The sequence below is a fragment of the Etheostoma cragini genome, chromosome 22 (assembly GCF_013103735.1).
Source record: "Etheostoma cragini isolate CJK2018 chromosome 22, CSU_Ecrag_1.0, whole genome shotgun sequence".
Lineage (NCBI taxonomy): Eukaryota > Metazoa > Chordata > Actinopteri > Perciformes > Percidae > Etheostoma > Etheostoma cragini.
The window spans coordinates 9,344,974-9,358,272 of NC_048428.1; the positions used below are offsets into that span (position 1 = coordinate 9,344,974).

Below are 13,299 nucleotides of genomic sequence, written 5' to 3' on the forward strand. Positions count from 1 at the left end.
ATTCACACACCTCTGTCCCATGTTCTTTTTTTTCTTGCCTCCATCTTTCCATCTCTAATATCACTTACACATATGTCTCCCTCCAGAAAAGCTGCTCCTGAGCTTAGGAGGGGCTATTTTGACTCTCTGCAGCCTCCATAGCTCTCTATTTATCTGTGTTCAGGCAGGCAGAACTGTGGAAAGGGAAACTCTTGCTCCAGGGAGAGGAAACATCCTTTCTAGACTATACAAATGATATACTAAACTAGAGTAAATTATAAACAAAACAGGATGGTATATTTGGGATTAAACAAGGACATTTTAACTAGAGGAATTTACTTCTGCGATGCTTCCTCAGGTAATTTGAGCATTGAAAACTTGATTTTATGATGGAAAGAAATAATAATATCCGCTGAGCTTTCGGGACTCTTTCTCACTAATATGGAACATAACAGAACGTTTGCATTTATTTTAACCAATTTGAATACTCATGCATTTACAAATGAAGAAATCAAATGGAAATCAGTTTAAAAGAAGTGCAAAATGGGTTGTTTGTTTACTGGTTGTGATTAGTTAACATCCGACTCTAAAATATACATAACTTCAATTTATCGTAGGTACGTTATGAACTGACTGATTTATCTCACCTTGGAACATTGTAATTTATTCAGTGTGCACATCCAGCACCACTTGGGCTTTAAAAAAAAAGTCTGTTAATCAATAACATAGGGTTATGCTGTATTTGTGCAGTACTCTCAACACTCTATAGACAGTGGACTGACTTTAAACTTAAAGCAACACAAAATATTCTTTTGTACCTTAAAATAACGTTTCCAAAATCGTTTCAGTGGTTCATTAACACGTAACAGGGTGAACAGCACTGCTGCATTCGCTTGTAAGGGGACCGAAGAGGAAAAGTGCTTTGGTGTCGCTTTAAATAGTAGACTTTTATTTTAGCTTCTCAAGTTATGTACCACAAAGGAGTACCTCTTTGAAGTAACATTCTCACAGCCCACTAACAAAAAAAACCTGTACAACTTAAATTCAGGCACAATCCCTTATAACTAAAACCTTTTCAAATAGCATATCCTAGACAACGTCATAGAGAACATTTAAAATGAGTTGACGCAGCTACATTTGCACATACTGTAACGCATTCACATATGTGTTTGTCTCTGTGTGTGTGCTCATTTCAGGAGCGACAGCGGCTAGAGACCATCTTGTCTCTGTGTTCGGAGCTGGGCCGGTCTGAGAAAGATGGAGATGGCACAGCTACAGGTCCCACTTCAGCTGTGGTGGATCTGCATAAGATCAACCAGGAGCTTCAGAAGCTTCAACTGAACGACGATGACGACACACCTTCAGTTTTTTCCGACTCTTCAGCTGTTAATGGAACGACAGGAAATGGACACATGCTCTCCCCTGGATCGGAGAATGGTTGCTACGATGATGATCTGCAGGCACAACCGAGGCGGAGCTGCGGTTACCGAGACAACAGGGCAGAATCACCCGCCGTCAGTTTGCGAAGCTTTGCCCCCTCACCTTCTCCACGCACAAGGAGGACCAATGAGGTACAAGATATTTATTTGTACACATTTCGAAACACTGCTACTAATATCACATGTATAGCTGTTTTGCTAGATTTGAACAAGGGACTGATACCTGACTTTACTCAGTCACAGATAGGTTTGTTATGTTCAGATTCACGGTCACTTGACCCTTTTCAGATGCAAAGAGATGTACAGTATAAAACACACATGTACACAGAGTCCTGGTAATGTATTGAGAATGTAAAAAGACTTGTAGAGCAGCGCATTCATCAACCACCTTCAACAATAAGCCTTTCAGACAAGTTGGTGAATACATAGTCATTCTGCAGTTAAGCAGTAATGCATGTGGATCTACAGTTGCACACTGGAGTCTCTGAACATTGACGACAAGATTATTCTTTGACAAAAGTCTCTTTTGATTGGGTCAAATGACAAGACAGCTAAAGCAGCACCTTTGACTTTAGTCAGCTTTTTAAAAGATTAATCTGGATTGATAGGGGAAGTGTTTATGCTCCCTGTTCTTTCTGGAAAACATGAGAGTGACAAGGATCACTCCTCTTAATTCTTGGAAAGTATCGACATACACATCCTTCATGCACAGAGATAGGAGATATTTACAGCCCATTTATTAGATTAGAGCTGGATAAGTGTTACAATTTAGAATTGACAGCTGGTGTGTGTGTGTGTGTATGTGTGCCTGGGTCTGGCCACATTTGTTTGCTGCAAAAGAACAGAAATTGTCATTGCCACAAGGAAGTACTGCTTCACCACAGCATAACAGTGTACTTTAGTTTAGTACTGTGAATGTTACATTACATGTCATTTAGTTGACGCTTTTTTCCAAAGCAATTTACAACTGCTATGTATATGTCAGAGGCCGCACACCTTTGGAGCAACTAGAAATTAAGTCTCTTGCTAAGGGACACGTTGGTTGATGTATTGCAGTGGGAATTGAACCCAGGTGTCCCACACCAAAGGTATGTGTCAAGTCTACTGCGCCATAAACATGTAAATAATGTTTAGCAATAAAATACCCTTTGTTTGTCCTGCAGTTGCCGCAGTGACTAACTGTTGATAAAACTGATGAAATTACAAATACTGTGGGTACACGTATTTTCACTTTATGTCCCCACATAATTGGTGGTGTCAGAAAATATTATCAAGACTAATTAACATTAAACTTCTCAAAGAGACTCCGACAGCTTCGATGCCGCACGGATCGCTACAGAAAATCCCTCCTACCACAGGCAATAACACTTTTTAAGATGTCATCACTGGGTGCTAGATAAGAATTTTACACTCCACACTACTGCACTAAGTGCAACCTGGATAAATGTTTATTTACATTTAGCATACATTTTAGCATATTATTTAAGCAGTTGCACATTTTTGTTTTACCATCCTGTATATATTCAAACATTTGTTCTTTTATTTTATTCCTATTATTATTATTTCATGTATATTGTATGTATGTATATTTTTCCTTGTATCATTCATTTATATTTATATTCTTTGTTGTGTTGACTGATGTACGTGTGCTGCTGTAACACCGTAATTTCCCATATTTCTTGGGATTGATAAATATCTATCTATCTAACCCAAATATTGGCCTTGATAAAGTTTGAACGTCATCTCAACAACGGTTAAATCTGTGAATCTGTTGACGATGTTGTGACCAGGCTCTAGATGATGCAGCCCGTCGCCACGGACAGGAAGCGAGGCCTTCAGAGCAGGACGTGAGGCGTGTTGAAGAGGAGAGGATCCAGGTGATGAACAACATGGAAGAGCTAGAGCAAAAGATCAAAGAGCTGGACAACCAAATGGAGGAATCTGGCCAAGAGGTAAAGAGAAGTGAGGGATGAGGGACAATGGCATCTTGGGCAGACAAACCCAGAAGCAATAATGTCCAGATTAGCAATTCATAGTTTTGAGTCTAGAAGTCCTATTTTTTTTTTTTTTAAAGAAGAATTCTACTTCTTTTCAAGTCAGTAAAGCCTTTTGTTCACACATTATCATGTAGTGTTAACTACAAATGGCTTACTTACTGGTGTGTATTTATCCAAGGTGGAGCTAGAGCGAGCTCTGGTGGAGGCTGAGCAGGAGTCCGAAGTAGCTGCTCTCCAGCAGGAAAAAGATGCTCTGGAAGCATTTCACAACAAGATGGCTGACCTTGAGACCAAGTCCCAGCAGGAAAAAGAAAAGGTATTTAACAAGCTATGCTTCATTGTAAAACAATTAGTTTGATGGATGCTTCTCATAAATTCATAATGGCTGACACAGAGACCAAGAGCAGAGGGAATTTATCCAAGACTTAAGATGCATCTTCTGCAAATTGTCTGTATTTCTTTGCTTAAGGGCTGGTAAGTGATATTAGTATCAAGCAGAGGGGGGGCACATTCTGTAGTTAATGAAACTATTAGGCTTTTTACACTAAACATGGGTTTTAACCAACCAACATGCATTTACCTTCCTAAAGTGCATGTGTACATGTGGTGTTGAAAATGCATATGCTGCTCTAAGGCTCTCATACATTTAGGGGTCATGTGACTATCTGGTTGGTGTTAATCCTCTCATGCTTTCTCTGGTCCAAATATATATCTGCTAATACTGCCCTGGGTATAGCGGTCACCAAGTGATCCTACCTTACACACGCACGGTGTGTGTGTGTTTGTGTGTGTGTGTGTGTGTGCATTTATACCAATATATGGTATTATTGACAGGGTGGGTAGTGTAATAGGATAAACAGACTGAATTGGTTGTGGGTACGTGTATGTTTGTGTGCACTTGCTTTGGTTTGCGTTCTAGCCTGATAGTGAAATTTCCATGGACCTCACAGCCTGTGTGTGATAAAACCCCATCGTGGTACTGAGTTAGAGTAGTCGGAGGGAAAAAGGATCAGATAGATAAGTGCTGAGTGTTTAAGAGCAGGTGAAGTTGAGTGCTTGTACAGATTTTGGTTGCGTGTGTATGTTGTTATTTATAGAGACCATTGATCTACTCAGCCATTCCATCTCATCCATTCCCTCAGTCATTTCCATTCAAACAAACAGGAGAAAGAACTCATGACACTATTCATACTACCTTCATTTCTACGTAATACCTTACCAGTTCTCCATCCCTTTTGTAGATTTTTTCCTTCAGCCTTCCCTCCCCTGCCTCCCTCTAGGCTAATCTTGCTCACCTGGTCGCCGTAGTGACTAACTGTAGCAGTCCCACTAACGCTGCCATCCTCTCTATGTTGTGTGTGTGTGTGTGTGTGTGCATGTGTGTCTCTTGTTTCCTTGTTTGTATGTACACAAAAACAAATGTGTACATGCGTGTATGTGTGTTTGTGTGTGCGTATGGATGTGCTTCTGTGTGTTATGTACATGTGTGTATGCCAGAGGTGCGAGCTGCTACAGGCAGAAAAGGGCAGAGTAGAGAGGTTGGCTCAGATTGTGTGTGAGCAGCGCTCCCAGCTGGACAGCTGCCCTGAGGCCACCAAGGAGCCCCTGCAGGAGCAGCTGGCCAGGGTCAGTACACACACACACACACACTTCCTCATATCTCACAATTGCATGCAAAAGAACATATGTAGAAATGATTCATGCAGAGAAATCACAACATGTAGTCAAGCATAGACCTCAATATATGTGGAAAATGCAACAACTGAGCATGCGTACACTGATAGACCTAGAACAGAGATGTATATGCACATAATGCGTATTGACACTCTGAACATACAGTTTATATATGACTCTAGAAAGAGACATGTGATGCTTGCATACTTGAACTTGCATGTGAATTTGCACACATTTCCTTTCCTGAACTAACTTGCTCATCACCCCATAGCCACATATGATCTTTACCTGGTTAATGTTCTCTCTTTTCAATGTCTAACTCTTTAGGTTTCTATTTCTACACATCTCTTTAATTCACCAGAAGGGTTGAGACGTATGAAGTATGAAGAATCGCAAGAGTTTGGCTTAAGATATGTTTGGCTATTATAGAAAACACTGACTTTTGGGCGTATGGTCAAAGGCGTCACCCTTTTGTGTTTGAGACACAGCAATATCCATCCACTAGCTATACCTGTTTCTGCTTTAGAGAGCCGCGGGCCTCTGGAGCCAATCCCAGCTGACATTGGGTGAGAGGCGGTGTACACTATGGAGAGATTGCCCGTCAATCACAGGGCTGACACATACAGACAGAAACTCACATTCCCTCTCACATTCAGACATACCGCTAATTTTAGAGTCACCTCTCAACCTAACCTGCATGGGTTTTCTCCGGGTGCTCCGTTTTCCTCCCACGTGTTGTTTACAGGATTTCTCGAAGAGACACCACTTTTAAATGATTAGCATTTTGGGGGAACGGTTGCAGTATGTAACATGTTGCATGTTTATTCAGACACTTGTTATGCTTTGGTGTAATACTCTGCATGACAGATAAGTGTTGACAAACATCAGGGATCTGTGTCTGGTTTGTCTGTGTCAGTGTATTGTGGAATGAGAACGTTCTTTCTGATACATAATTGTTTGCTTACTTTGGTTTGTCTCAAAGAAGTTTAATCTTAGAGTTTTTATAATGAATATGATAAATGTGATGTCACCTGTTTCATACAGTCTATGGATGTCACCAATACTAGTAAAAATTATCATCACTTAAATATTTTAAATAGGCAATTTTCAGATTAGATCAAAGGTTTTAGTTTTTTTTTATGCGTGAGGTTGTTCATGTACATTTGATCAGATGGATAATTTATACTAATTGTTAATTGTAATATAAATTGATCAAGAAAACATTAATCAGTCAAGTGTTCACAATGTGTGAATATATTACCGCTTCAGTGCTACACTGCAAATCTTTTCATAATGGAAGTCCTTTGGTGTTGTGTACTGATATGTTTTTGGTTTCATAAGGTGAATGTGCTATAACAGTATTGTCTTCTGAGGTTTTGAAGTTTGTCCTGTTAACATGCATTTCTTTGTCTCTCCTGTTTACCTGTGCATTATGTCTTTTGTGTCAGGACTGTGAGGTGCTAGATGCAGAGTCAAAGCGTTTCGAGGACCTGGAGTTCCAGCAACTGGAGAGAGAGAGCAGGCAGGATGAGGAGAAGGAGGCCCATACGCAACAGCTTCTCCGGGAGATCGCAGACTACCAGCGGAGCACTGTCACTCGCAAAGTAGGAGCCGTCTGTTTGCTTGTTTAGAATCAATCGTGCCTGTGGGGAAAAAATGTATACAGTACAACATCACAATGTTTTATTTTGATTGAAAATCCACGTTTAAACAAGCTTGTTTGGCTTTTCCATCAGGAGCGACTGTTAACTTTAAAGAAGCAGGCAGCACAGATTACCCAGCAGGCTCAGCGAGAGAAGGAGAGCTTCTTGAAGGAGAGGAGCACCCTCGAAGCAATGCTGCAAAGGGTACGAGGAAATCCAAGTTTGCATGCCTATGCATGTGGCTATCCTTGCTTCTGTGTATCAATGAAAAGAAGTGTTTCATTTAGTTTTTAACATTGTTTTTCATTTCCTTTGTATCCTTTTCCTGTCTATTAGGAGAGAGAAAACCTCACCATGCTGGAAAGGAAATATGCTGACCTCACTGGTGGCCGGAGTTTCACTCTAAGAGAGGTAGGGTTGATTGACGGCTGTACCACAAGAAAATTAAGACTGTCTTCCTTGTCATCTTTGAACTCCTTTAGACTCTTAGAGTGGACAGGACACTCATCGTTTTAAATCTTCTGGGTTTCCTCCTCTGCTAGGATACAGCCTGTCTGGCTGATGTGTGTCAGTCTTTTAGCCGTCATTGGTGTGACACCACCGCTGCCACAATTTCTTCTCCTCCAGTCAGCTCGTGCACCCTCTCATCCTTCCTTTCCTCCATGTCTCTCAAGAATGGAGAGGTACTTATGTCTTGCTTTACTAATACATTCCTTTCTGTTTTCCTCTTTGTCCAGAATCTGCTTAAACCTATCTTGTCCTTCCTTCCTGTCTTTCGTTTCTTCCTCCTGGTCGCTTCTTTTTTTTTTACCCTTTTGGTTTCTTGTTGTAACTGACCGTCCATGCAATGCAGAAAGGGAAGACGTTTGCAACAATTTAAAACTTATTTCATTAATTCTGTGCACAGCTTTTACTCGTATAAATTAAGACTGAGGTAACCTTGTCACAATGTCTATTGTCTTGTGTACTCCACTCAATGAATGCTAACAGTTCAGTGTCAAAGTAACTTACCTATTAATACTTATTTTTTCTTTGAAACTAGAACAATCACCACCAAGTTCTGCAACATTCTAACAACTAAATCTCAATTTGTCATTAATATGGCTGACTCACTATATGCTATGCCTCACGCCTTCTCTCTCCCCCCCTTTGTCCACATGACACTCTCCAGGGCTATGTCACAGTCAGTGAAATCAATGAGCTTTACTCACAGCTTGGGGGAGACCCTAAGCCCGCCCCCACTCTGGCCAATAACCCTCCTGAGTCTGAGGCAAATCCCTCACCGGGCGACGACACCCCCAACCCACCAGAGGACGAGGTGTGTGTAGTGGTGTTAAGGGATTGCGCATGTACACAGCCATAGAGGATGCCGAGTGTGTGTGCGTGTGCATGAGTGTTGCTATTTTCCCCTCATTTCCTTACTTCTTTTGTACTATTTCAGTTTTCTGACAATGTTGCTTTCTTCTTTTCAAAGCTCTGTCATTCTTCCTCACCTGCCGACTGTCCCTCCTCTTCCTTCTCCCATCTGCATCCCCGACCCCTCCCCAAAACACCCTCTGTCCATTGGCCAGAGAACATGGTGTCATATCGAGATCCCTCTCCCCTCCCTGACTCTCCCCCACCTCCCCTCCCTGTCAAAAAACACCACCACCGACACAGGCAGGTAATGCGTGTGTGTCTGGTTGCGTGTGTGTATCAGCAAGTTTGTGTTTGAGTTTTGTTTTTGTGTGAAAACTGAATGTCAAAACCAGATGTGTATTTTTACACTATTGCTTTGATTGTTTGTCGGTAATTATAATAAGCAATAAATAAGTGTTCATGTAAATTCCGTTACTATTACTAATGTTTATCCTCTCCCATCCCATCTCATACTTCTATGCATAAATGAACACTTTTTATGTATTAAATATATGAATACACCAGTATTCATGAATAAATTAGTATCATGAATAAATTAGTGATCATTAATAAATTAGTTTTTATTCATGAAATGAATCAACATGGATTAAGGAATTGCAGTATGCAATGTTTTCCCACCTTTTTTGTCTTTTTTGACACATGTAAGAAAAAAAGTTAAAGTACAAGATTTTAAATCCCACACATTTTCCTCAAAGTGGACAGTGGAAATAACTTAATTGTAGACAACAACCTCAAAAACGTACAAAATCAATTACCTCCCACTGCTCAGTAAGATTGAGGATGCTTTGCATAAGTAGACGGGCTTGACTCTCACCTTGATTGGAAGAGTTAATTGTAATAAAATGAATGTAAAACCGAGATTGCAATATTTATTTCAGTCCCTGCCCATTCCACTACCGCAAGCCTTCTTCAAAGCTCTCAATAGATATGTCAGACAGTTTTTATGAAATTGGAAAGTACCCCATTTTTTCCATGTAATATCCTTTTTTTGGGAGCTTTTCCGCCTTTAAATGGACGGGACTGCTAGGCAAGGAGAGGGGGGGAGACATGCAGAAAATTGTCCCAGGTCAGACTCTAACCCTGGACCTTTGCATCATTGCATAAACCTCTAAGTATATGTGTGCCTGCTCTACCAACTGAGCCAACCTGGCCACCGATTACCAAGTTTACTACATGGTGGCTCAAATGAGGTTCATTTCATCCCTTATTGAGGGCAGTGACGCCCCCTCTTGGACACAAATCGGACTGCACCCCCTGAGAGAAAAGGTCCACAGTGACTTCATTTCTAAGCATAATTCTGGTACTGTTCACAACAGGACAGATAAACCTATATTAAGGCATCTGCTAAAAATTTGGTATGAGGTTCACAAAGGTTTTAGACTGATGGTGGGACTTTCCCCTAAAACACCTTTAAAGCAAAATGAAGTAATACCCATGACTCTGGATTGTAAGATTATGGACATGTGGTACCATAGGGGTATCCAAGACTTGAAGAGTTGCCTCGTCAAAGGACTTTTCATGTCATTTGAGCACTTAAAGAGGAAATATAACTTGTCCAATCAAACCTTTTACTGTTATCTCCAACTAAGATCCTTTCTGAGAGCTACTTTGGGTCCTGAATTGACTCTACCCATCATGAATATTGTTGACATATTTCTTTATAATGGGCAAACATACATTTATTTTCAAAATGTATCGGCCCAAACCAGGGGTGCATAAGTCTAGAATGAAATGGGAGTCAGAGCTCAATGTTATAATCTAGGAACCGTTTTGGACAGAATTGTGTCAGAACAGTTTGTCAACTATTATCAATGCCTGGTATAGATTGATTAACTATTCCACTACACTCCAACTCCACTTTAACCAGGATCACAGGAGTTAATGTTCCTGTGGACCCTGAACTCTGTTTATTGGGAAACATTACAAGTATTCACCGTTCTCTAAATAAAGCACAACTCAAATTCATTGAAATTGCTCTATGTGTGGCTAAGAAGTGAATTGCAGTTTCATGGAAATCTGGCTCCCCTCTTCTTATTGACGGATGGTCTGTTGAGATGAATATCTGCATGCCCGTGGAAAAAAATCACTTATTGTCTCATATTTACATCATATCGGTACATCTCTTACTCCAAGTACTTAATGTAGTCGTTTGTATTGAACACATTTTATTTTACTTTTATTCTAGTTTGTGTGTAAGTGTGTGTATGTATGTATGTATTTATATGTGTGCATACAGTATATACAGTATGTATGTATGTATATATATATATATATATATATATACAATATTATGTATTTAAAATATTTCAAAAAATGCAAACAATGCAATGTGACCCAAAATGACATTGGATCATTTTGATCATTGATAAGATTAAAATAAAATGCCAATGATGAATAATTGATAATCAATTAATGGTGTATATCCCTTCCCTCTGTTGTGTTTGATCAGCATTTCCGTTTGCTGGAAGAGAGGAAAAGGTCTGAGAGAGAAGGTGGCTTTCATCTAAGTGACACATTACCCAGGAAGAAAACCACACCCATCATGACCCCCCAGTTCACGTGTGCAACACTGGGGCGCATCTTCCCGGCCAAGGTACGCTTTCATGTAGATGCTAATGGATGCATAAATGACACAAGTCAGTAAAAATGCATTTATGTTCTACTTTTTCTTGGTCTGTCTGTAGCTTATTTTCTCAAGTTTGACATTCAGTTGTATTGTGTATTATACATATTGTGTCATTTCAAAGATGCAAGCCGATTGTTTCTAATACTGACACATGTAAGTAAAAAGGTTTGTTCTCTTCTTGGTCATTTATAGGCCCATCATCCCCTGGTACAGAGCACAAGTTGTGGCAGCATTCTCCCAAGAATGTTCTCCTTATCCAACAAGGAAACTGAATCTCGACGTCTGCATAAAGGTACACATGCACAAACACAATAACTTTATTTGTTTATACTTGTTAGAGTTTGTTATGTTTATTTTATTTTCCTGTATGGGTCATGACATGTTGCTTTAGACCCCAGGAAGACAAAGTGGTAAGTGTTAGCTAATGGGAATCCTTATAATAAAGTTAAACTTAGAAACTATACATTATATACTGCTCAAGAGAGTACATGTAGGAACACAAATACATGGGAATATTTGTAACTTTACTTAAAATGACTACTGTATCTTTATCTGTCAGTTTTCTTTCTTATTCATATCTTCTTCATTTGCGCTAAGAAACACACTCGTCACTGGGTTGTCACAAGAAAATACACCTAATATGGTAACATCTATCCTTATTACGGATTGTTTGTGGGTGTGCACCTCATTGTGTTTTGTTGGATCACAACATTTCTCATTTGTTTATCTGTCAGCGGAGATAGGGCAGGAATGTAAAGGGAGAAGAGCTGCTCCATCAAGTTGTGTGTGTGTGTGTGTGTGTGTGTAAGTGTAAGTGTAAAGCAGAGGTGCTGGCATGAGTATGAACAATTTAAAAATTATTATGTGAGGGTTGTTACAAAAACAATATACACTTAGAAGTAGATTTCTTCTAAGTCAACTTCCTATCACAAACATTAACCAGCCATTTCCCATCATTACGAAAGTGTGCCGTTCACTCACCCCAGAGTTTATTCCCTTTGCCCTTTGTTTGGCTGTGTGCTGACATTTGGTTTTGAACGCAGATGTAGCTGCTGAAAGATGAAGGAAATACATCAAGGACCCTGTGCTTTTTTTCCATGTCAGGTTTAACATGTACATGGCCTTACTATTTTGAATGAAAGTGTAAATATTTATGTGCAGACTAACCACATGCATTAACCAAGTTTGATCTTTTAAAGAAATTTCTTTAATTGCTGCACTTTTAGAAGAAATGTTGTGTGCCTTGCTGTGGTGAAATAGTACTGCTGTATTTCCCGGACACTGGTACATATCTCTGGTCCCTCAGTCCCTTTGGTCCCTTGATCTGGCTCATCAGATGGGTGGGTCTGCTCCATGGGGCAGATGGTATCAGGTTTTTTGTGCTTCTTCCTGTGTCCCAGAGACTGAATTACAATTAGTCCCTCTTTCCAGTATCTGCATCATCGTTTTGCATTCATTCCGCCTTCTAGTTCTGAGGACATCTCACTTTCTTTCCAGACATCTTTGGTTTGCCTAAACTACATTTTGGTCTCTGCTGTCCTGCATGTGCTCGTTTTGCAGTGTGTTTGTATGTCCTGTGTGAGTCTTACTATTTGGGCACATTTTAACAAGAATAGTTACACCCCTAGGGTTTTGTTTTACTTTTTACTAACGTTTAAGAGCGCTTCATAGTGGCCGGGAATTGTGATCCAAAGTTGAAGCAGTCTGGGCCAAGTGTTGTCCCAGATGAAGTGACAGAGACAGGTACAACCATAGTGTGCACACATGCATAAGAAAAAGAAGAACTAACATGATTCACTAATGTTGTTTATTTATTTCTCTTTCTGTGTTTCTCCAGGTCAGCCCGGCTCCCGAGCAGCTTCCCAGACCAACGTCTACCTCGATGCCTTCGGGTACCGTGACAACCAGGCCTTTGACACAATGAGTGTGGATAGTACCGACTCCATTGAAACCAGCATCTCTGCTTGCTCACCTGATAATGTCTCCAGGTAAGTCTCATGGCTCGACGCGTTGTTTGTGTATGGACACACGTTTATGTCTGTGGATATTTATAATAGGAACAGAACAAACAAAAAAGTTAATTACATCAGTGGTGTGTATTTCTGACTAAAGTGTAAAATAAGTTGAGCTTGAATATTTCTGTGTGTAATAAATGCTGATGAACTGATTTGAAATATCTGACGGACCAAGACCCAAGTGAATTACAGAGTGGTTGAAGAGTTAAAATATGACAAGCAGAGAATTGAAAAATCAAAAGCACAACAACGTCCCTTTGTGTTCATAATATGAAGCATTGACTGTACAAAGGGGGTGAGGGGACAACAGAGAGAGTAGAAAGCGAGTTAATTCAAAAAGTGTGTGGAGCTGCAAGGCAAAGGTTTCCCGCCTTTCATGGTCCCTCCTTGGAGAACAAGATGTGTAGAACTATGTGTGTTATGTGAGTTAAGGGGGACTCTTTTTTGATTAGTGTTCTAAGGGTCAAGTTACAGAAGACGGACGTGTGTGTGTGTGTGTGTGTGTGT

At 40.1% G+C, this 13,299-nt stretch overlaps 1 protein-coding gene across 6 annotated transcripts in view; it reads left to right on the forward strand.

The window, feature by feature from the left end:
- phldb2b (pleckstrin homology-like domain, family B, member 2b) overlaps positions 1 to 13,299 on the forward strand; it is a 44,747-nt gene that overhangs the window by 25,957 nt on the left and 5,491 nt on the right. For 3 of the 6 annotated variants that reach the window (XM_034862131.1, XM_034862134.1, XM_034862135.1), the window contains 11 exons: positions 1,176 to 1,550; positions 3,209 to 3,370; positions 3,594 to 3,731; positions 4,913 to 5,041; positions 6,538 to 6,693; positions 6,826 to 6,936; positions 7,069 to 7,143; positions 7,904 to 8,050; positions 10,601 to 10,744; positions 10,970 to 11,069; positions 12,615 to 12,765. In XM_034862131.1, the coding sequence (XP_034718022.1) occupies positions 1,176 to 1,550; positions 3,209 to 3,370; positions 3,594 to 3,731; positions 4,913 to 5,041; positions 6,538 to 6,693; positions 6,826 to 6,936; positions 7,069 to 7,143; positions 7,904 to 8,050; positions 10,601 to 10,744; positions 10,970 to 11,069; positions 12,615 to 12,765 (1,688 nt within the window). Of the gene's footprint in view, positions 1 to 1,175; positions 1,551 to 3,208; positions 3,371 to 3,593; positions 3,732 to 4,912; positions 5,042 to 6,537; positions 6,694 to 6,825; positions 6,937 to 7,068; positions 7,144 to 7,903; positions 8,051 to 8,206; positions 8,512 to 10,600; positions 10,745 to 10,969; positions 11,070 to 12,614; positions 12,766 to 13,299 lie in introns of those variants that run through there. The other 3 variants (XM_034862133.1, XM_034862132.1, XM_034862136.1) reach the window with 3 other exon arrangements.